This window comes from Hemitrygon akajei, chromosome 8 (genome assembly GCF_048418815.1).
Source record: "Hemitrygon akajei chromosome 8, sHemAka1.3, whole genome shotgun sequence".
NCBI classification, from domain to species: Eukaryota; Metazoa; Chordata; class Chondrichthyes; order Myliobatiformes; family Dasyatidae; genus Hemitrygon; species Hemitrygon akajei.
The window spans coordinates 13,531,674-13,557,183 of NC_133131.1; the positions used below are offsets into that span (position 1 = coordinate 13,531,674).

The following is a 25,510-nucleotide window of genomic DNA, read 5'->3' on the forward strand; positions in this document are numbered from 1 at the left end:
GTCACGGCAGACACGTTCTCAGCATTGACTCTGCTCCAACACTTTACTCCCAAAGTGCTTTCCAACAGCTCGTTATAAAGCATTATTTTAGTTAAATAAAATCCTTTTCATTGCACATTATTACCTCACGGAGGGTAATATTTTTTTTCTGGAAATCCCCCTCCCAGTAAGGTAAATAACTGAATGCCCTTGAGGGGAGTTGCACGCATGCGCGACTTGGCGGCAAAGGGCGGGAGGAGGCGCGGCACGCAGGCGCAGTGACGGCGGCTGGAAAGGTCGTTCCGGTGCGGTGGCCCATGACCATGGCGGCGCCGTCGGAGGGGGCCGGAGCTCCCAGCGGGAGGTGAAGGAGTTGGTGAGTGGGGCAGCGCCGACCGCAGGCTCGGTCCCGCTCCAGGTATGGGGGGGCTTGGACCTGTTGGGGATGATTCAGCAAGGTGGATGTGCTGATTAGTGCAAGTTTTTGAAGCAAATACTTGAGGGGTGGAACGCTTCACTCACGCATGTTGCTTCACAGGCAAGCTAACCTTCCTGTAGCGGCTTTAACATCTCTCCCAGGGTCTTATATCCAGGTTCTGAAATGTGCTTCACACTTTGTGTATAGTGAAATCCCAGAAACAACGGTTTGCCAATCACCAGTTGATTTTTTTTTTTCGCTTTGGGTTTAGGGATAAGTAGTAGATCTTCACACTCTTCAAAATATTAACTTCTACCTGTGAAAAAAGACTAGTTCTCAGATGAAGAGAAACTTGCTTTAATTGCTCAGGGCAGCACCAGTGTCAATGTAGACTTTTGTGCTCGAGTTCACATTGTGCCTTTAAACAACACACAGATGCTGGAGGGGCTCAGCAAATCAGGCAGCATCTATGGAGGGAAATTAACAGTCGATGTTTATCCTGATGTTGCTTGAGATTTCCAGCCCTGCAGAATTTCTTCTGCACTAAAAACAGCTTTTTGACTTTGCAGGAGAACAACAGCTGAGCTGTAGCTGATGCTTAAAGCAAGTGATCTATTGAGTATCTGAAGCAATAGTAAGGATGCATTTAAGGGGAGACTGGATATATAGAATGGAAAAGTGTGTGATGAGTTATGTTGATGGATTTGAATGTAGAATAGACTATAGGATGACCATAGATTGGTTGGATTGAATGGACGATTACTGGATGTCTAATGTATTTCCAATCCATTGCAGCCAGAAATTACTCTATTTAGAACAGTTGAAAGGGATTAATTTATTATTTTCAAGTGGACATTACTTATTAAATGCAGGATGAACCTAAATACCTCAAAGTTGGATGAATCAACAGGCCAATACTGTATTACATTCTCCAAGAAAGGACCTAATTATTGTACAGTTAGAGATAGACTTGGCTAAGTGATAGACTATAAGGAGGAATGGTTCTGAACTCATAGACCTTGGATTGCAAGTGTTTCTGCTTCATCACTAACAAAAAAATCTTGATTTTTTAAATATTATTGGCTCTGCAGGATGTCTTTAATCTCTAAGGTTGTTGAAATTTAACTACTGTTTTGCATCGACTAACTAGCAGAGATCATAGAGTTGAGATAAATTTGTTATTTTAGTTTTGGCCATTAGAAGCTAGTGGGAATGCCATAAAGGTCAGTAATTGGGCCCTTGGCTCCCAGTGGAGCATAAACCATTGATGAACTCGCCTCGCCATCGTCCTCTGAAGTCAGTGGTATGTTTTGAGGTCATCAATGCTTCTGCAATCCATTGCATCCACTGTACAGGGGATTGGCCTATACAGCTTCTCCAGAGCCCTGTGGGCTGACCTTGCCTGTTTCCACTTCTCATGACAGGGATGTAGGGTTGGACTTTGAGAGGCAAAGATAAGTACAGGGGTTTCAATCTGTATTAAAGACTTGGATGCATGGTACACTTAGCTGATGGAGCTGTAGCCTCACAGCACCAGAGATGCACAGTCAATCCAAATCTCGGGTGCCATATATTCTTCATGCCAAGATTTTCTTCTGGACTTCCTCTTATACCCCAACAAAGTGTGGATTGATATGTTAACTGGACATCTTAAATTTCCCCTGGTGTTAGGTGAGTAGTAGAACCTGATGTGGGTGTTGATGAGAACAAAAACGTAATGTCTAATTATAAATGGATGATGGGTGGTCAGCACGGACTTGGTGGTCCAAAAGGCCTGTTTCCTTCTGTATGACTTAATGAAGAGACTAAGTATACTGCAGGCATGTTTTCTGATTTTAACAAGTTATGTAGTGAAAATAAATTGTTAGCAAGTTTTGATGATCGTGGCCAGAGACAAGGATCTGATTGGTTATCACACAGTTACATCAAGTAATTGGGAAGGCTGGTGGAATGTTGGACTTTATTGTAAGGATATAAAATGTGTAATGGGTAAGTTTTAATATAACTGTACAAGGCAGTGGTGGGACCACACCTGGAGAGCTATGTATTGTTTTGGTATCTTTTGATGTATTGCCATTTTAAAAAAAATTCACTATGGTTATTCCTGGGATCAAGTTTAAAACATGAAGGGAGGTTGAGCAGATTGGGACTATAGTCATTTGAACTTATGAAAGCGACATCTAATTAAGGCATGCAAGATTCTGAGAAGGTATGACAGAGTGGGCATTAAGATGTTTCCCCTGGTGGGGTTGTCTCCAACTAGATGGCATTGATTCAGACAGGGAGTTACTTACTCATTTAAGGAGATGAGGAATTTCTTGAACTATTTGGAGTGGAGATTCTCAGACATTTGAACTACAGTGCACCTGACCAGTAGAGGGAAAGTGCTTTTGAAAAAGGGTTAAGATCAACCATTAACTTGAATATTACTGCAAGCTTGAGGGGCAGATTGCTTCTTACTTTAGGTATAAGATGACCAAACTCTAACCTCTACTGTTAGAATTGTCATCTACCAAATGAGAGATTAAACTGGGCTCTACTAATCTCTAATACAAAAGTTCCATTATTACTGATTTGACTCATCTACACCCATCCCATTTCAATCATTCCTTATTATATGGGTAACATAATACTGTTTCTTCTGTGAAGTATTTAGTAATTTTAGTGCAGCTGGCACAAACTTTTGGCAGATAGTATTTGAAGTGGTGATATTTGCATGCAAGTTGTCAGTTTTGGATTGATGTTTGGGAAATCCAGCATGTCTATCAAAATGAAAATTCTGAAGCTTTGCCGAGTGGGTTAATGTTTAAAGGCCTGAGGGGATAATGTTTTGCTGAATGCGTAAGCTAAGAATGTAAATTATCTGATTCAATGTGATTCAGATCCAGCGTGATCCTTTAGTATGATGTTTGGATTGTCTTGTTTTCAGAATCATTTATTGTCACTGATAATACGACATGAAATGTTTTGCAGCACAGTATAGTGCAAAGACAAATCTATAAATTACAAAGTTCAAAAAGTTTGCTCTCTTTTTGCCCGTGAGATTAATTCCAAGTATCAATAAATTCAAATTGTATGGTGTTAATGTGCCAGGATGCTTCACAGGTTTGTAGTCAGACAGAAAGTAACATCCAATGTGTGGGTGATGTAGGAAGAAAGACCAAAAGTTTAGACAAAGATGAAGGTTTTAGGAATTAGAAGGCTGGGAGAGTATACTTTAGGAATATGACTGTACTTGTAGTAAAATCTCTCAAAATAACAAATTTCATGACACATGCCAGTTAGAATAAACCTGATTCTGATTCTAATGTTTTAGTTCAAAGGAGGAGCGTACATGAAGCAAAGTTAGGAGATAAGGGAAAGATGCATACATGGAGGGCATTGGAGATGGGACATAAAGGCAACATTCAAAGTCCATTGTGCATTTTTGCAATTTTGTTAGATTGAGTCACTGTGTTTTCTATTGCTTGAGGGGTTCTGTGTAGAGCTATTCATTGCACTGAGCACATAGCAAAAATCTGATCTAAACTAGGAGGCTTTTGAAAAATTCTTTTAACCCACTGATCTCTACCACTAGTGAACTGATTTTTTAAAAAATGGTGACATAAATGTACTTTGATAATAAATTCTTTAAATTCGAAGGACTTGCTGGGATGCCAGACCAACTTGTTACTGAGAGCAAAGATCAGTGAATATGACATTCCTCTTCCTGTTTGCCTCTCTAGAAAGTGCTTTGTTCTTTAAATTAGCCACCATCTATCTTGGTCAGGAAGATGATAATGTCAAAACATCCAAGTTCTTACGATGGTATTTGGAAATGTGTGCCAGCTCTGTAGCTGAGGGTGGGAAAGTGGACAAGTGTGCAACTGGAGTGCAGTGGAAGTGGTGCCATGTGTGAGGTCAGGGTCAGGAACATGAAACTGGGTGGGAGAGACAGAAACAAGGAAGGAAGCAATGGTTATAATAGGATTCGAAGGTACTCAAGCCAGCGGCAGTATTCCATGATAACCTTGGATAACTTGCCAAGAACTTTTCTAGTATTTAAAAAAAATGCCTATCATCCATATAACAACTGCCTCAGCTTTTTGGTACAGATGTATACCATTTCATCAATTTTGCCCTCTTTGAAGCATCTGGTTTTCAACTGGGACTTGCCATATCTTCGCGGATGGGTGACCCTTCAGATTTTTATACTGTATCGAAGTGATAACTTAACGATGGGACGCTCCCACTGCTACGTAGGAATCAGACCTTTTCTTAAAATGTGGGCAATCCCATGACGGGCTGAGACATTGGATTTCCAACATGGGCTGTGTCTCAGTATATTTAAAGCAGAGGGTGACGGGTACTTAGCAGGAATGTCAAAGGTTACAAGGAAAAGGTAGAAGAATGGGGTTAGAAGGAAAATAAATTGGCAATGATTGAATAGTAGGGCAGACTCTCCCATATAACCCCCCATTTTTTCTTTCATCCATGTGCCTATCTAAGAGTGTCTTAAATGTCCCTAATATATCTGCCTACACCACCACTCCTGGCAAGGAGTTTCATGCACCCACCACCCACTGAGTGCTGGAAATGATGATGAGGCCTCCATTGACCATAGATGTTGCACAAGCCTGAACAGTGTGATATGGAGAGCAAGCTGTTGCCCAAATAGCAAGCTCCCCATCTCCATGCTTCTAATGAACCCAAAGGAATGGTCTGCTTTGAGCTCCAAGTCCTTAGGAACTTCAGCTCTGGATTTTTACCTCTGGGTTTACTTCCAAACCTCCATGAGCAGGTATAGCCGCAAGGCAGCGGAGGTTTGAGATCAGAGGTTTCCTTCTTGTAAATGAACTGCCAACCATGACTAATGAGTCCTTTCTGCCTGAAGTGACTGGTTTTAAGGTGCCAGTAACCCACTGTTGCTCTTTCTCCTGCCGGTCAAAATGGTTCAGCTGGGCTTGGTCATCAGTGGATATTTGAGCTGCATGCCATCGGGAGCATTTAATAGGTAGTAGAAACTTATCCCTTCTACCACCCCCAGTTATAACACCATTGGGGAACCAGCTGGAAAAATGGCAGATGGAATTTAATGCAGACAATTTGTGATGTGTTGCACTTTGATAGGACCAACCAGGATGGGTCTTGCATAGTGAATGGTAGGGCACTGAGCAGTGCTGTAGAACATGGGGATCTGGGAATACAGGTCCATAATTCATTGAAAGTGGCATCTCAGGGAGGTAGAGTCATAAAGAGAGTTCTTTGGTACATTGGCCTTCATAAATCAAAGTATTGAGTACAGAAGATGGGATGTAATGTTGAAGATGTACAAGCTGTTGGTGAGGCCTAATTTGGAATGTTGTGTGCAGTTTTGGTCATGTACCTACAGGAAAGGTATAAATAAGGTTGAAAGAGTACAGAGAAAATTTGCAAGGATGTTGCCTGGACTAGAGGACCCGAGTTATAAAAAAGATTGAATAGGTTAGGGTTTTATTCCTTGGAACATTGAAGGTTATGAGTAGATGTGATAGAGATATACACAATTCAGGAATATGGATGGGGTTTTTTCCACTGGTGTAGGGTGGGATTACAACTAGAGGTCATGGGTTAAGGGTGAAAGATGAAAACTTTAAGGGAAACACCAGGGGAAACTTATTTGCTCAGAGGGTTATAAGAGTGGAATGAGCTGCCAACACGAGTAGTGCATGTGAGCTTGATTTCAATGCTTAAGAGAAGTTTGGGTAGGTACGTGGATGGTAGGGGTATGGAGGACTATGGTCCCAGTACAGGTTGATGGGAGTAGGCAGTTTAAATAGTTTGGCATGGACTAGATAGGCCAAAGGGCCTGTTCTTTTGCTGTACTTTTCTGACTCTACGGCATTCACCCCCACCCCCACCCCCCCCCCCCCCCCATACTTTCCTCCAATCATCAGGACTGTAAAGGAAGGAAGAAGAACCCAGAATAAGAAGGTGGCGGGAGGGGGGGGGGGGGGGAAGCGGAGTACAAGCCGGAAGGATGTAGATGAAGCTATGTAGGAGTTATGGAGGGTGAAAGTAAGAAGCTGTGAGGCGATGGCTGGGAAATGAAGGGACCTAATATAGAAGAGTGGACTGTGATAAAAAGGGAAGGAGAAGGGGCACCAAGTGGAGGTCATAGGCAAGTGAGGCGAAGAGGTGAGGGGGGCAGAGTATGGAATTGAAGTGGGAAGGGAAGGGATAAAAATGACCAGAATTTGGAGAATTTGACGTTCGTGCCATGAGGTTGGAAGCTACCCAGACAGTATGATGTGTTGCTTCTCCAACCTGAGAATGACCTCATCGTGGCAGTAGAGGAGGCCATGATCCAGGCAAATTGTGTCATTATAGCAATTTTCAAATGTGGATTTATTTTTGATTTCTAATCATGCTTTGTGAACGTACCTTGAATTCTTGTGATTTTTTTTTAGGGGTTCTAAGATGGTGGATTCTTGTACATAGATATATTATTTATAACAAGTGTAATGGCCTCTTTAATGTTTCACTGCTAAGGTAATGGTTTCTCTATAGCAGCAATGTTTGGGTAATTACTAGAGGTAATGGGGCTTTGGAATGTATGCTGTCCAATGAGAGGGATGTTGTTCTTTCTTGTGGGTCTGGGAGCAGGGATTTCACAGTCTTTTGCTGGGGAGAGATGAGGCGAGAAGACGCAGATGCAGAGAGATGGTAGACCGCCCGACGGAGTGAACTTGGAGTGAGGGTCAGCTACACTCAGCAGATGTCAGGGAACAAATGAACGGAACCATGAGCTCCAACGCTGCACATTAGACTGTTTCAAGAGAATGAGCCCTTCTTTTCTTTCTTTACTAACCATATAGTCAAATTAAGAATTATAAAGCTCAATCGTTTAATCATATATTATGTACTGCTTGTTATTTCGTAGTACTGATTTGTAACGGGGACTCATCATGCAGCATCCACCCAAACAAGATTCCTTAAGTTTGGCCCGGCCAAGGGCTGTCTTCCCATAGATTAAGCTGCTAGCCGAACAGGGAGTTACACAAGCAAAACACAGCAAAACCTGGAGCTCCAATTTCAATAATGAAGAAAGAGTCTAGCTTAGGAAATCTGATAGACCTGGCACACAGTAACGTTCAGGGAATGAATAGATAGCACTTTGTCTTGGTCACAAGTGGATTTGAGCTTTAAGTACTGGCATTGTGCTGTGAAGAAAGAGTGAGTGGTCTGGGCTTGTGCTCTCTGACATTTAGAAGGATGCAAGGTTACTGCATTGATGCATGTGATTCTGGAAGGATTCTACAATGATAAATACTTAAAGATGTTTTGTGTAGAATTAGAGGACAATTTCTCAGAATAAGGAGTGTCTCCTTGAGAGATGATAAATTTCTTGTGGGGTTGTGAATCTTTAGAATTCTTCAAAACCCACCAGTCTGAGTACAGCGTATTGAAGACTGGGATAGATTCTTAGACCATAGTGGAGTCACTACCAAGGATCCAATAACAAAATTAAGTTGAAGCCAAAGTTCAGAATGACAGAACAACTTGGGGATCTCTGGCTTGTGTCTTACCCTATTACTTGGGTGCTTTGGGGTTATTTTAAAAGTGCATAATATAGTCTTGCAAGCACATTTACAAAACTCATTTCCATAAATCTGGTCCTCTTGAAGATAAATTGGTAACTTAGATGTTCTGCGATATTACATTTTCAAATGGGTGCTAAACGTTGTTTATCATCTTTTAATGATCACTGCTAAAATTTTCCTTATTTTCAGTGGTGCAAAGGTTATGAACACCAGTGAATGTGACCGGATCTTGACTCATTTTCGTCCGGCTTGCACACACCAACCACGGAGGGACAGATTAAGCCAACTGTGTGCAGAGTCACCATTTATCTTCAGAGAGATATGTCTGGAGATACCTGCCTAACATCACCTTGTCCTCCCTCTGGAGCCAAACCCAAGGCCATCAGCTTTAAAGGAGGAAGCATGGGAAACAAGTACATAAGGTTAAATGTTGGAGGCTCGCTGTACTATACCACTGTTCAGATTTTAACCAGGCACGACACCATGCTGAAGGCAATGTTTAGTGGAAGAATGGAAGTACTGACTGACAAAGAAGGTAAATCCATTTTTATGGGTTGTTTTAGAAGGCGTTTAACTATTTGTATTTGTCCAGCACCCTTCACATTTTTGGGGAATGTCAAAGTGCCTCAGTCAATTAAAATACTTTTGATGTGTTATCAAAGGGAAACCAGTCTGTGTAGAAATTTCCCACAGAGATTGGTCATTATCGTGGAGTGACCCAAAAGCGTGATTGTAGCAGAGGAGAGTTTCGTAATGTATTAAACTGTGTGGGAGGGGTACAAAGCCTTTTAATCCTTTTTTTTTCCTAAGATGGTCAATTCTTGGAGGAAAATTGTGTCTTCCCTAGTGTATGAAATGATGCAAACAAAAATTATTGGAAAATAATGCAGGAGGTGGTTTTAAAAACTTTGTGGTTTTTAAATGGAAGTTTAGTGCATGCTATAAGATAAAGCTGCAGTCTCTCAATTTATTTGGAAAAAGGGCTTTAAAAGTTTTTTGCAGTTATTGATTCCTCCAGTGTATTAATGTACTGATTTATTCTTAGAACAGTCCAATATGTTAGTGTGGTAATGACCATTTACACAGGATAGACTTGAGTTAAAAACAGTTATGTCTCTGCAAGCAGCCAAGTGTTACACCTAACCCTACACCACCTCCCTCACCTCCATTCAGAGCCTCATAGTCCTTCAAGGTGAGGTAACACATCACCTGCTGGGGTCGTCCATTGTGTCCGGTGCCCCCTATGCAGCCTCTACATTGGTGAGACCCCTCACAAATTGGGGGACCACTTCGTTGAGCACCTCTGCTCTCTCTGCGGAACTTCCCAGTTGCCAAACATTATAATTACGATTCCTGTTCCAGCATGTTGGTCCATGGCCACCTCTTCTGCCAAAATGAGGCTACCCTCAAGGTGGATAAGCAACACTTTATTTTCTGTTGGGTAGCCTCCGACCTGATGTCAATTTCTCCTTCCAATAAACAAATTCATCATCGCCCCCCCCCCCCCCCGCCCAGTTCCCCAGCTGACCTTTTTACTATTTCTCACCTGGGTACACCACGCCCCCCTTCCCCTTTCTCCTATGGTCCACTCTCCTCTCCTATCAGATTCTTTTTTATCCAACCTTTGATCTTTCCCACCCACCTGGCTATCACCTTCAGGCTAGTCTCTTTTCCTAACCCCCCACTCCCCCCAGCCACCTTGTTATTCTGGCATCTTCCTCTTCTCTGTCTTGAAGAAGGATCTTGGCCTGAAACATCAATCATTTATTCTTTTCGATAGATGCTACCTGACTTGCTGAGTTTTTCCAACGTTTTATGTGTGTAACTGTGTCTTATTTTTGCATGGATTGGGAGGTTTAAAGAACAATCATGGGATTATTTGGCACTTAGAGTGAGAAAATAGTTATAAAGTTATTAAATCATCATACAAAGCTTCTAGACCCATAGATTCTACAATTATGCAAACTTATTACAGTGATCAGTCATTGTTTGCAGTCTATGGAATCCTGTGCACAAATACATAATGATACAAATTATACGAATTGCTGTGGTTGTAGGAATGATAAGGTTCCTCACCATGGAAACTGGAAAGTAGATACACCATATCACATTTAGTTGCAGTTTTGGGGTTAAAGTGTTGGAGGAAGGGAAGGTTTTAAAATATCCAGAGGTGAGGTCCTAAGGAAGTTGTTGTCCTGTTCTGGGCCTTAGTCTGACCATTTTTCATCCACTTAATCATAAAGTTGTATGAAAAAGGAGCCAATCCATTAGTTTTCATGTTACAGCAGTGAAATGCTATCTCATTGGTCTGATGGTATGTATTTATCTTAACTCAAATTAATTTAAGAAACCTGTCAGTTTAATTCTTCGCTCTTCAGGAACATTATCCCAAAGTCTGTTCCATTAAACATTACCTCTGCTCATGTTGTCTGCTTCCATCTTGCAACCATGCTTATTTGATAAACAGTTGTCCCTCAGTATTCAGTGCCTGGTTTATTTATTTTTATTTTCGAAATAACGCATGATAACAGGCCCTTCCTTGTTGTTTAAATCCTTTGTTGGATAGATCTATGTCCATTCAGACTTTACCAAATAAGTCGGCCACTTATATCAATTTTGCTTTGACTGACTCTGGAATTTTCGATATTTGGAGATTTCTACATCCTAAGGACAAAGAGTTTTCATTTTTCTCACGTCATTCTTACTCGAGAATTTACTACTTTTTCATTGACTCTCGTCTTATTCCATCTGTAATTGGCTGTAATTATGACATTATAGCCATCTCTGATCATGCTCCAATGAAACTTTCCATTAAATTAATGGACACAGCTCCTAGTATTAAGTATTGGCGATTTGATTCTACCTTACTGCAAGATCTGGATTTTATCAAATTTATGAAGGAACAGATTGATTTCTTCTTCTCAACTAACTCCACTGATGAAATTTCCTGTGGAACACTTTGGGATACTTTTAATGCTTATATACGTGGATAGATTATCTCCTATTCTGTTGGTTTGAAAAAACGTATTAAGAATGAAACACTTTTATTGGTTGAAAAGATTACAGAAATTAATAAGAAATATTTGATCGCTCCTAGTAAGGAGCTTTATAAACAAAGAGTTGAACTTCAAATGGAACACAGTTTATTACTCACATCTTCGATTGAAAATCAATTAATGAAAACCAGAAGTGAATTTTACATACATAGTGATAAATCGGGTAAATTGTTAGCTAACCAACTGAAGAATGCTTTGGTTAAACATCAGATTATTAAGATCCGTAAACAGAATGGTGAATTGACAGTTAATCATGATGAGATAAACAAATCTTTTCAAGATTTTTATACTTCTTTGTATCACTCCGAATTTCCTCATAACCTTTATACCATGCATGATTTTTTAGGGAAACTGAATTTTCCAAAACTATCATCTGAAGAACATTTAATATTAGGAACGCCTATTACGGATGCAGAAATCAAAGGTGTTATTTCCACAATGAATTCCGGAAAAGCACCAGGGCAGGATGGGTATACAGTGGAATTTTTCAAGTTTTTCTCCTCTACTCTTTCTCCTTGGTTATGTAAGGTTTTTGAAGAAGCAATTAGATTGAGTAAACTACCACAATCTTTTTATAGAGCTTCCATTTCTTTAATATTGAAAAAAGATAAAGACCCTACTGACTGTGCATCCTGTAGACCGATATCCCTGTTGAATGTAGATTCCAAGATCTTTTCCAAGTTACTGGTGTCCAGGCTGGAGAAGGTATTACCTCAAATTATCTCAGAGGATCAAACTGGTTTTATTAAAACCCGCTACTCTTTTTTCAATGTTCGGAGATTAATGAATATTGTTTATACACCTTCACGTAACACCTCAGAATGTGTCATTTCATTAGATGCGGAGAAAGCATTTGATAGAGTTGAATGGCCATATTTATTTACTGTGCTGGAGAAGTTTAATTTTAGTCCAATATTTATATCCTGGATTAAATTGATATATCATATTCCAGTAGCCTCGGTTTTTACTTACAATCAAAGATCTCCCTTTTTCCATTTATTTCGGGGTACCAGGCAAGGCTGTCCTCTTAGTCCATTATTATTTGATATTGCCCTAGAACCTTTGGCAATTGCTATTAGAGAATCACCTAACATTTTTGGCATTACTCGCGGGATGGATATACATAAGGTATCACTATATGCAGATGACTTGTTACTATACATTTTTGATCCTGAGAAATCTGTTCCTGCAGTTATGTCATTGTTGGCTCAATTTAGCAATTTTTCTGGGTATAAATTGAATCTTAATAAGATTGAATTGTTTCCCCTAAATAGGCAGGTTCCAATTTATGGAAATTTATCTTTTAAATTAGTTAATGATTATTTTATATATTTAGGGATTAAAATCACAAAAAAAACCAAGGATTTATTTAAGGTTAATTTTTTACCCTTAATTGATCAGATTAAATGTTTGTTGACTAAATGGTCACCATTGTCTTTATCATTGATAGGTCAGATTAATACTACTAAGATGATTATTTTACCTAAGTTTTTATATATTTTTCAAGCGGTACCAATTTTTATTCCGAAATCCTTTTTTGACAATGTTGATTCCAAAATTACTTCATATGTATGGCAGAATAAAAACCCTAGGTTAGGTGAAAGATATTTACAGAAGTCAAAAAAGGAAGGTGGATTGGCAGTGCCAAATTTTAGATTTTATTACTGGACAATTAATATTCGATATTTGAAATGTTGGTTAAGGGATTTGGATTTATCTCCTAGCCCTCATTGGGTAAATTTGGAAGTTAAATCTGTACAAGGTTCTTCATTGGGTTCTATCTCAGGGACTTCTCTTCTTTTTGCGTTTTCTAAATTACATAAACGAATTGACAATCCGATAGTCAAAAACACTCTACGTATATGGTTTCAATTTCGGAAACTTTTCGGGTTGAATCAATTTGTTTTAGCAATTCCTATCGTATCCAATTTCTTTTCTCATCCCTCTGTTATAGACAAAGCTTATTTAGCTTGGAAGACTAAAGGTATACTACGATTTTCTGATTTATTTTTGGATAATTGTTTCATGTCTTTTGAACAATTATCTAATAAATGTAATTTCCCCAGATCTCATTTTTTTTTAGATATTTACAGATTAGGAACTTTTAAAATACTGTACTTCCTACCTTTCCAAATCTAGACTCGATGGGTATTTTGGAGAAATTGTTAGAACTAAATGCTTTTCAGAAAGGTGTAATATCAAATGGTTTTTTAAATTTTTTTTAATTAGTTTTTCAAAACATTTTACAAAATTAAAAACCCCAAATCCCAATGAGGAGCATTAATACAATGCAAGATTAAGCATACAATAACAATATGCTACAAAGGAAGAGAATTTAACAAAAAAGCACCTAAATTAAAGACAAGTGAGCTTCGTGTCCTCCCCAAGCCCCACAACACAAGAAAAAAAAACAACAACTCCAGACCAACCACCACACAGTATAAAGAGTATAAGTCCGGACAGTCAAACTCCCAGACTGTGAATACACTTAGCAACAGAGGATAATAATGGCTACTACCAGAAAAAAAAGGGAGCTGAAAGCAAGGGACCGAAAAGAAGAGAAAAAAAAGAAAAAAAAACCCTAGTCAAGAGGAAGGTTATGAAAGTACTCGATAAAAGGTCCCCAGACCTTATGGAACTTTAGATCCGAATTAAGAACTGAATAATGAATTTTTTCGAGGTCCAAGCAGGCCATAATGTCGTTAAGCCATTGTGCATGAGTGGGCGGGGCAACATCTCTCCATCTAAGGAGGATCAAGCGTCTCGCCAGGAGAGAGGCAAAGGATAGTATTCGGCATTTGGTCGGACCCAGACATAAATCTGTCTCGCCCCAAAAACCGAACAGAGCAATTAAGGGGTTAGGTTCTAGGTGCTGATTCAGAATACCCGATAATGTAGTGAAGACATCTTTCCAGAATTTCTCCAAGCTAGGACAGAACCAGTACATATGGATGAGAGAGGCCATGCCCCTCTTGCATTTATCACAGAGCGGACTAATGCCAGGGTAGAATCGAGATAGTTTAGATTTAGACATATGGGCTCTATGAACAATCTTAAACTGTAAGAGGCAATGGCGAGCACAAAGGGAGGTTGAGTTAACCGATTTGAGAACTGAGTCCCAGCTCTCCTCGGGTAAGGAGATATTTAAATCCTGCTCCCAGGCCATTTTAATTTTATCCACAGGGGCCCGTCGTAAGGCTGCTAGTTTATCTCGGATAATTGAAATTAAACCTTTACCTAATGGATTAATGGTAAGAAATGGGTCCATAGCATTTTTCGCAGGCATTTCAGGAAAGTTAGGAATTAAAGGAGCAGTAAAGTGTCGGATTTGGAGATATCTGAAAAAGTGAGCGTTAGGCAGGTTGAACTTAACGGAGAGCTGCTGAAAAGAAGCGAAGCGATTATCAATGAAGAGATCTTCAAAATGTCTAATGCCCTTCCTGTACCAAACATGGAATGCTGAATCGTACGTAGTAGGTAAAAAAAGGTGATTATGTGCGACAGGGCTAGAAACGGAAAACCCCTGGAAACCATAGCATTTCCTGAACTGAGCCCATATACGGAAAGTGTGTCTAACCAGAGGGTTAGCTATTGATCTGGGCAGACTGCTAGGGAGTGCAGAGCCAAGAAGTGCAGATATAGATAATTCTTTAGTGGAGCTCAACTCCATTGCCACCCAGTTAGGGCACTCGGGTTGACCGTGGAAGAAAGACCAGAAAGCAGCACAACGTATATTAGCTGCCCAGTAATATAAGCGAAAGTTAGGTAAAGCCATGCCACCCTCTTTTTTAGATTTTTGGAGGTGGATTTTATTAATTCTAGAGCGCTTATTCTGCCACAGATATGACAAAATAATAGAGTCTAAGGAACCAAAAAAAGATTTAGGAATAAAAATTGGGATAGATTGGAATAAGTATAAAAATTTGGAGAGAACATACATTTTAACAACATTAATACGACCTACCAAGGACATAGATAGAGGTGACCATTGTACCAGACTCTGTTTTATAGCATATGAAAGATTGACAAAGTTTTCACGAAAGAGATCTTTAAACTTCCTTGTGACTGTAATTCCAAGAAAAGTAAATTGATTATGGACTACTTTAAAAGGGAGATCACGAAATATTAGTTCTTGTGCTTCTTTATTAATTGGGAAAAGTTCACTCTTATGTAAGTTGAGTTTATAGCCAGAGATCTGGCTAAACTGGTCAAGAAGTGAAAACATTAGAGGTAAGGATGTAGACGGATTTGAGAGAAAGAGTAATAAGTCATCAGCATAGAGAGAAACTTTATGCTCAACACCCCCTCTCCAAATCCCGGTCAATTCAGGACAATTTCGAAATGCTATCGCCAGAGGTTCTATAGCCAAATCAAAGAGAAAGGGACTTAAGGGGCATCCCTGACGGGTGCCATGTTTGAGATTAAATACTTGGGATTTCTGAAAATTAGTTAGAACAGAAGCAGTAGGACACAGGTACAGCAATTGGATCCAAGAAATGAAACTTTGGCCGAGGTCAAATTTTTCTAAGACTGCAAAAAGGTAGTTCCACTCTATACGATCAAATGCTTTCTCCGCATCAAGGGAGATAACACATTCAGGAGTCCCAGTTGGAACTGAGTATAAAATATTAAATAGACGCTGAATGTTAAAAAAAGGGAGACGGTTTTTAATAAAGCCTGTTTGGTCATCAGAGATAATGGAGGGAATAATGGTTTCTAATCTATGAGCCAGCACTTTAGCTAAGATCTTTACATCAACATTGAGCAGAGAGATTGGCCTGTACGAGGAACACTCTGTTGGGTCTTTACCCTTTTTTAAAAGAAGAATAATAGATGCCTCATTGAAAGAGGGTGGCAATTTGCCGTAATTAAACGAGTCAGATAATACTGAAAGTAACTGAGGAGAAAGAAGTGAAGAGAATGATTTATAAAATTCCACAGGGAACCCATCAGGTCCAGGAGATTTCCCTGAGGACAGTGCAGAAATTGCAAAAGATATTTCTTCTGGTGATATAGGCGCATTGAGTTTGGCTTTGGAATCAGATGAAAGTGAGGAGATATTCAGATTCTGTAAAAATTGATCCACAGAGGTATTGTCATTCAGGGATTCAGAGGAATAAAGCCGAGAATAAAAATTTTTAAATGCGTCATTAATTTCTAAATGATCTGATGTAAAGTCTCCGTTCTCCTTCCGGATCTTTGTAATATGTTGTTTGGCTTTGGAACGCCTCAGCTGATTGGCTAGGAATTTACCAGACTTATCCCCATGAATGTAAAAGCGGCTCTTGCTTTCGAGAAGTTGGCGTTCGACAGGTTGAGTGGACAGAAGGTTAAATTTAGTTTGGAGTTCAACGCGCTTCTTGTATAATTCAGGGTTCTTAGTTTGGGCATATATTTGATCCAAATCTTTAATCTGGTTAATGAGGTCTGCTCGATCTGCACAGGATCTTCTATTGAGATTTGCTGTGTAAGAGATTATTTGACCCCTCAGATATGCTTTCATGGCATCCCAGACAATCTGGGATGGCACTTCAGGTGATGTATTAGTGTTAAAATAAAAGGTTATCTGGTCCTTAATAAATTTTACGAAATCATCATCCGATAATAAAGTTGAATCGAACCGCCAGTGTTTGTTCCTCTGAGGGAGACCAGGAAAGTTCAGAGAGAGGGTAATTGGGGCATGGTCAGAAATCAGTATACTCTGATAGTCACAAGAGTGGGCAAATGGGATAAGTTGGTTATCGAGTAAGAAATAGTCAATTCTAGTGAAGGTATGGTGAACATGTGAGAAAAAAGAATAATCTCTCTCCATAGGATGGAGGAAACGCCATATATCAGAGATACCAAAATTAGAGAGAAACGATTGAATAGCTAAGGCAGATTTAGTAGGTGATCTGGTAACAGAGGACGATCGGTCCAGTTTAGGATCCAACCAACAGTTGAAGTCACCACCCAGTATAAGAGAGTATGAGTTTAAGTCTGGTAGTGAGGGAAAAAACCGTTCAAAAAAGTTAACATCATCAAAGTTGGGGGCATACAGGTTTGCTAGTGCAACTTTAGTGTTATATAGTTTACCAGAAACAATAATAAAATGGCCATTTGTATCAGATATTTTATTATGGAGTTCAAAAGGAATATTTAAGTTAATAAGAATGGAAACTCCCCTAGCTTTAGCGGCAAAGGATGAATGAAAATGCTGACCCGCCCACTTTGACAGAAGCCGGGAGTTATCAAAACAACGAATATGAGTTTCTTGGAGGAAAGCAATGTCAGCTTTGAGTTGTTTAATATGTGAGAATACCTTCCTCCTTTTAACAGGGTGGTTCAATCCCTTTACATTCCAGCTCACGAATTTAAGTGCACTAGCCATTATCAATTACTAATGCATAAAAGGCAGCAGGCATATAGAAAAGTCAAGCAGTACAATAGCAGTCTGGGAGCAGAGATGTAAACATAGATTTGTAAGGTCAAAATATAAACATGTCCTAAGCAATAAAGAGATGTTGGAACTGGAAAACCCATCCCACCCACACAACCCAAAACTAGACGGCTACCAAAACAAGTAGCTAGCTCTACCAAAAAAATTAACCCAAATACAACTTCCAGATCTGTGTCATTAACAACAGTTCCGTATAAATACTATAGCAAATAATAACTAGTTTATGCACTAGAAAACATAACTACAGATTAGAACACCTTCTGCAGAAATATAAAACTTAATACAGAGAAAATCGGAAGAAAACCAAAACTAACCTACCCGCGAAAAATTATAGAAGAATAAAGTAAGAGAAAGGGAAAGAAAAAAGAAGAAGGGGAAAATTATAAATTCAAGACGAGTATTTATCAACCGTTTACAGAGAAGGGAGAAAAAAGTTCAGAGATTAGAAAAAAAGGGGTGAAGAAAAGAAAAAGATAAAATAAATAAATATTTAAAACAAAGGAAAAATGAATCAGCAGTTGAACTGTGAACCGACAAACAGGGAGGCCTTCACTAAAGACTTCGAACCTCCAAAACAAGTTAGAGTTAGTTGTAGAACTCTGTAGGTAAAGTTATACAAGAATAAAAATAGATTACACACACACCAAATCCCGGGACAGATTGTCAACTGCCCTTAAAGTTTCAATGAATAATGTCTGAGTGATTCAAGTGAATTCCGAGTCCAAAGAAAGTAATTTTACTACGAGGAGTACTTATCCACCATTTTAGGAGGTCCGATCAGATTCCGAAGATGACTGGATAGCCGGAAGACTTGCCACAAACGCTTCAGCTTCCTTCGCTGATTTGAACCACTTGAATTTCCCGGTATTAAGCTTGATTCGTAGATCAGCAGGGTTACGAAGGGAAGGTTTGAAACCACGATCAAAAAGCACTTTCATTACGCCTTTAAACTCAGCGCGCATCTTTAAGGTCTGGGGTGCAAAATCTTCCACAAAGCGAATGGTTGTATCCTTGAAAGGAAGCGACACCCTGCGATGCGCCTCTACGATCAGACTGTGTTTTACCTGGTATTGATGGAAACACAAGATTACTGGTCGCGGGCGGGAGCCCAGCATTCCGGGGGGAACGTAAACTCTGTGTGCCCGTTCGAGCTCGGGCGGCTTCGGAAGCAAATCTTTCCCGAATAACTCACAGAGAAACTCGGCGAAAAACTTCACGGTTGATCCCTTTTCAGTCGCCTCTGGTAATCCCAGAATTCTGATATTGCAGCGTCTGCTACGATTTTCGAGATCCACCATTTTGGAAAGAAGTTTATTAGATTTTTCCTCTAAGCTGGAAAAGAGAGTCCCCAAGTATCGAACACGACTCTCTAAACCTTCAGAAGTCGAATCGATGCGAGATAAGTGTTCAGCATGTTTGTCCACTTTATCGTTGATCCGATCCAGTTTGTCTTCTAACTGTTTGAAAGCGGTTTTAAATTCCTTTAAGATTTCGTCTCAGAGCTTTCCAAGCGCAATCAGCGTCTCGTCCGACGGGGTCATAGCTTCTTTTCTCCCGGATTTAGAACTCTTGCTAGACATTGTAAGTTAGATACATTCACAGGCAAGTAAGAGATACCAAAATAATTCCTAACTAAAGTTTAAAAAATGAAGACATTTAGTGCAAAGATAGCGACAGTAACGGAACAAAAGTTCGGAGCAGCTAAACAATCGCCATCTTACCGGAAGTCCCAAATGTTTACAATATAATTATGAAAATATGTTCAGAGGCCTTTTATAAGATTAAGAATGATTGGGAAAGAGAACTTTACTATCCCTATTGAGAATTGGGATAAAATTCTTCAATTAGTTAATTCATCCTCTATATGTTCTAAACATTCATTGATACATTTTAAAGTTGTGCACAGGGCTCATATGTCCAAGGATAAATTAGCTCGTTTTTATTCCCACATAAATCCTATATGTGATAGATGCCATTCTGAGATAGCTTCTCTAACTCATATGTTTTGGTCATGTCCGTCCTTGGAAAAATATTGGAAAGACATTTTTGATATTATTTCCACGGTATTGAATATTGATTTACAACCTCATCCTATTACTGCAATCTTTGGTTTACCAATGATGAAGCCAATTCATTTATCTCCCTCTGCTTGTCAGATGATTGCATTCCTAACATTAATGGCTAAAAGATCTATTTTGTTGAATTGGAAAGAAATTAATCCCCCTACCACATTTCATTGGTTTTCTCAAACTATGTCATGTTTGAATTTGGAAAAGATTAGAAGTGTCATATATGCCCCTTCTATTAAATTTGAAAAGACCTGGAGGCCATTCATTCAATATTTTCACATGATGTAATTTGACCCGGTTCCAATCCTATTTTTTTTTCCGCCTTTGGTTCTGATTTTATATAGGTAAAGAGGATCGGAGTTGATGACACTGTTGATTTTTTGTTTTTTTCTTAGATACTATAAACTGTTTTTTTTTCTCTGTTTTCTTTTTTTTATAATGAGTGGTTATTTTGTTAGATTAGTTCTTGTTCTTTTTGGGAGTATATATTTTTTTCTTTTTCTTCTTTTCCTGTTTTTTTCATATTGATATACCCAGTTTTTTTTTTTGTCCTGTTTATATTATATATTTGCATCATGTATGATTTGGGAAGATGTAACTATAGGGTACTTATTGTTTATGTATACTTTTATGCTCATTTTAATTTTGTAATTCCAATAATTGTGTATCAAATTTATCATGTTGAAATTAATAAAAAGATTGAAAAAGAGAGATAGCAGGCCCTTCCAGCCCAACAAGCTCCCACCACCCAATTACACCCTTGTGACCTATTAACTTGTTAACCCATTTGTCTTTGGATTATGGGAGGAAACCAGAGCACCAGGAGAAAATCCATGTGGTCATAGGGGAATGTGCAAATTCTGTGCAGAAGGTGGCAGAATTGAACCCAGGTCACCAGCGCTGTAATAATAGCTGCAAGCTATACACCGACAATTAACGTAGCGTACTCAAAATGCTGGAGGAACTCAGCAGGTCAGGAGACATCTATGTAGAGGAATAGAGAGTCAGATGATGTAGCAGATAAGAAATTTGCTTGCCACCACAACAGGTTAACAGCAGATGTCATTTCATTGGCTCTTCACTCAACCCTGGAATAGCTGGACAGCCTAGTTGCAAAGATCAGGATACTCTTCATTGACTACAGCTTGCCATTCAATACTATCATCCCCTCAAATCTAATCAATAAGCTTTCAATACCTTGGCCTCACTACCTCCTTGTACAACTGAATCCTTGATTCCTTACTTGAAGACGCCAGTCAGTTCAAATTGGTAGGGACATTCCTCCTGTCTGCATTAGCAAAGATGTGCCATAAGGCTGTGTACTTGGCAATCTGCTGACTCGCTTTATACTTATGACTGAGACTAAGTACAGCTCCGATGCCATATTTTAAGTTTGACACCACTGTTGGCTGAATCAAAGGTGGTGACGAGTCAACATATAGGAAAGAAATTGAAAATCTGGCTGGTGCCACAACAACAGCCTCTCAATGTTAGCAAAACTGAGGAGCTGATTGTTGATGTCAGGAGGAAACTGGAAGTCGATGAGTCAGTCCTCATCAAGGGGATCAGAAGTGGAGAGGGTCAGCAACTTTATATTCCTCGCTTATTATTTCAGAGGATCTGTCCTGGGTCCAGCACAAACGGCCATTACAAAGAAAGTACGTCAGCATCTCCACATAAGAATTTGTGAAGATTCAGCACATCATCTACAACTTTGACACACTTCTGTAGATGTGTGGTGGAGAGTATACTGACATTGCGTCACGGTCTGCTATGGACTCACCAAGGCCCTTGAATGGAAGAACCTTCAAAAATGGAAAAAATCAATGGATACAGCCCAGTCAATCCAGCTACACAGTGTTATCATAGGAAAGCAGCATCCATCTTCAGGGTCTCCCACCATCCAGACCATACTCTCTTCTCACTACTGCCATCAGAAATAAGGTACAGGAGCTTCAGGACCTGTACCACCATGTTCAAGAACAGTTATTACCCCTCAACAATCAGGTTCTTGAGCCAGAGGAGTTAACTTCACTCGCCTCTCTGACCTATTCCCACAACCTATAGAATCAATTTCAAGGATTCATCTCATTAATTTTGTTTATTTCATTGATTCTGTATATGCATAATTTCTTGTCTTTTGCATATTGTTGGTTGGCCTTTTGAGTGCAGTTTTTCATTGATTCTATTGTGTTTCTTGTACTTGCTGTGAATGCCTGCAAGAAAATGAATCTCTAGAGTTTTATATGGTGACATTATATGTGCTTTGATAAATTTGCTTTGATATTCTAAAAGTTTACATGAAGTGCAATGATGAGAAGCATAAATTGACTGGATAGGCAGTGACTTTTTCCAGGATGAATATGGTTACTACCCGGGGCCATAATTTTAAAGTGATCGGAGGAAAGTATGGGGGGGGGGATATCAGTTGGCTGTCGTGAGGAAAGATACTCAACAGTAGGGGATGTCAGAGGTAAATTTATTAGTGGTGAGTGCATGGATGGTGATAGAGGCAGATGCATTAGGGACATTAAAGAGACTCTTACATAGGTACATGGGCAATAGGAAAATGGAGGGGTATGTAGGGGGAAAGGGTTAGATTGATCTTGGAATAAGTTTAAAAGGTCAGCACCACATCACGGGCAAAGTACACGGGCTGTACTTTGCTGTAGTGTTTTATGAAATGCAGATAAGGGGTATAAAGAAATATTGGAAAATCTTATCACCAAGCGAGCAATTGTGTGAAACCTAGCTGGCTGTACATAATGGATTTTAATAGTTTGAGTAGCTTTTTGTCAACAGTGATAAGTTTGCATTTAAATAATACAGATGTTGGAGCCTTGCTTTCATGTGTATAAAAGAAAATTGGGACTTAAATTATTCTTGAATAGTACTCCTTTAATTTGCAATATTTTTTTCTTTTTTAATATGTAAATATATTTAAAACATCTTTTTCCACACAGGTTGGATTCTTATTGATCGTTGTGGGAAACATTTTGGCACCGTCTTGAACTACCTGAGGGATGACTCAATTATCCTTCCAAAGAGCAGGCGGGAAATAAAGGAACTATTAGCAGAGGCCAAATATTACCTTATTCAAGGCCTAGTGGATGTCTGTCAGACAGCTTTACAGGTAATTTAAAAAATACTTGGTTTTAACTTTTAAATGCTAAATATAATTTGTCTTTTTTGTGAAGATGTAAAATATTTTATGTCCTGATAGTAAACATCTTGTGAAACTTCAACTCTAAAGTCTGTTTAAGCACCAAATGCCAGATGAAAGCAATATTATGATGTTGTATACAATGAAGCTTCCAATGCTTTCATAATGACAGACCACACCCTTAAATTCACTGTAGTATGACTGCTACATCAATGAGCATTTTTGTTTGCTGTGTATTTGTCATCTTCAAACCTCAAATACAATGACTAATGATGGGAATTGTTGAATATGGTTCTGCCTCTTTTTGCATAAGATTTTGAGCTAATGAAAAGTGAATGAAGGATTTCATTTGAAGTTGCAGTCAACTTGAGGTCCAAGCAAAATAATATTAAGCCATTGTGAAATCCATTTGCCTTGTTATAAGTTACTGCATTGATTTTTTTTTTTGCAAAATTAAACTACATCCATTTCAGAGGATAGCGACAACATGCGAGGTAAACTTTTTTTAACACATTGAGTTCCTGGAACATAGTCCATGGTGGGCCAAAGGTCCTGTTTGTGTGTGTGCGTTTTTTTTTTTAAACATAAAATACCAGGCAGATTCCATCAATGGCAGATAGGAAATTTTAAATTTGGTTTCATTAAGTAAACTTAGGCTTTTAAGCAGCATTAGGGGAAGGAATCTGTCGCCATTTTCTCACATGTAGTCTGTATGTGGCTCTTGATTCTTATCCAGCTTCTGAAGCAGTCTAATGAACCATTCAAACTAAGGGCAGTTGGGAAATGGGAATAAATGTTGGCCTTGAATGATGCCCACATCCTGTGATGGAATTTCTTGGAATAAAGCCCATTGCAGGACATAACTGTTGTAAAAGATAAGAGAAAGAAGGCAAATCAAGCAGTGTCTGTAATTGTATTTTACTATGACCTTACAAACGTGTAGATGGTCACTGAGACTGAGTACCTATGAGATTAAATGCTCTATAAATTCTCCTTTTAAACATAGAAAAACATCCTATTTACTGGAATCTCAATCACTTTTTTTTTTACTGTTATGAAACCAAAGAGTTGAAGTCCAAGCAACACACAAAATGCTGGAGGACTTCAGCAGGCCAGGCAGCATCTATGGGAAAGAGTACAGTCAATGTTTTGGCCCATTGTCCTTCATCAAGACTGGAGAGGTCGGAGTAAGAAGGTGGAGGGAGAGGAGGAGGAGGAAACAAGGTGATAGGTGAAACTGGGGGGGCGGGGAGTGGTGAAGTAATGAGCTGGGAAGTTGATTGGTGAAAGAGATACAGGGCTGGAGAAGGGATAATCGAATAGGAGAGGACAGAAGGCCATGAAAGAGAAAAGGGGGAGGAGCACCAGCGGGAAGTGATGGGCAGGCAACGAGATAAGGTGAGAGAGGAAAAAGGGGATTGGGAGGGGTGGGCACATTACCAGAAGTTCAAGAAATCGATGTTCATGCCATCAGGTTAGAGGCTACTCAGAATATAAGGTGTTGCTCCTCCAACCTGAGCGTGGTCTCATCGCGACAGGAGAGGGGGCCATGGACTCACATGATAGCATGGGAAGTGGAATTAAAATGGGTCACCACTTGGAGATCCTGCTTTTAATTCCACTTTCCATTCTCATTCCGACATGATGGCATGAACATCAATTTCTCGAACTTCTGGTAATGTGCCCTTCCCCCTTTACCATTGTCCATTCTCATTTCCCCCTTTCACCTTATCTCCTTACCTGCCCATCACCTCCCTCTGGTGTTCTTCCTTTGTTCCATGGCCTTCTGTCCTCTCCTATCAGATTTCCCCCTTTTCCAGCCCTGTATCTCTTTCACCAACTTCCCAACTCCTTACTTCACCACTCCCACCCCACCCCAGTTTCACCTATCACCTTGTGTTTCTTGCTCCCTTCCCTCCACCTTTTGCTCTGACCTCTTTTTTTTTCCTCCAGTCAGGTTGAAAGGTCTTGGCCCAAAATGTCGACTGTGCTCTTTTCCATAGATGCTGCCTGGCCTGAAGAGTTCCTACAACGTTGTGTGTGTGTGTTGCTTGGATTTCCAGCATCTGCAGATTTTCTCTTGAGTTGAAGTCGTGCAGCTGGCAAACTCCTCTCTCAGCAAGGCACTGAATGTTGCACCTCACGTGACCCAGGATTAAAACACAATTCTCTTGTCTTGGGTAGTGGGAATATTTTCCACATTTGCTCTATTTGGCTAAAGTCAGATTTTTGATCACCATAGCAACCACATACCATTGTCCTTATGAACAAAAGTTTGATGACTTTCTTCAATTCTGAAATAACGATTTGATCTTCTTTCAGGAAAAGAATGAATGCTGTGAAGTTGCTTGCATGATCCCCATGATTACCTCTCTCAAGGAGGAAGAAAGGCTTATTGAAAGTTGCGCTAAGGTCACAAGACTTGTCCTTTTTTAATATTGGAAGATTATATTTTGTCAGATTTGATTAGTAATAACTAACTACCTGTGTTCTTTATTAACAGCCTGTTGTGAAGCTGCTACATAACAGGAGCAACAACAAGTATTCCTACACTAGGTATGATCTAGTCTGCTTCAGATTGTGCTCTCACTTTAAACACAAAATGGTCCTGTTGTGCTATTGTCTTTATTTTTATTTAAGTGATCCAACATAGTAACAGGCCTTTTCCAATCCAATAAATCCATGACGGTCAATTAACTAAGTAAAACGTATGTCTTTGGAATGTGGGAGGAAACCCACACTGTCATTCTGAAAACGTACAAACTCCTTTTAGGCGGCAGTAGAATTGAACCTACATCACTGGCACTGTAATATCATTATGCTA

General features: G+C 39.4%; 1 protein-coding gene across 2 annotated transcripts in view; it reads left to right on the forward strand.

The window, feature by feature from the left end:
* The first annotated feature begins 210 nt into the window (after positions 1–210).
* LOC140731648 (BTB/POZ domain-containing adapter for CUL3-mediated RhoA degradation protein 2) overlaps positions 211–25,510 on the forward strand; it is a 29,732-nt gene continuing 4,432 nt past the window's right edge. The window contains exons 1-5 of one of the 2 annotated variants that reach the window (XM_073053271.1): positions 211–355; positions 8,149–8,494; positions 22,487–22,656; positions 25,009–25,098; positions 25,190–25,242. In XM_073053271.1, the coding sequence (XP_072909372.1) occupies positions 8,281–8,494; positions 22,487–22,656; positions 25,009–25,098; positions 25,190–25,242 (527 nt within the window). In that variant the 5' untranslated portion in view covers positions 211–355; positions 8,149–8,280. Of the gene's footprint in view, positions 398–8,148; positions 8,495–22,486; positions 22,657–25,008; positions 25,099–25,189; positions 25,243–25,510 lie in introns of both variants that reach the window. The other variant, XM_073053272.1, reaches the window with a different exon arrangement.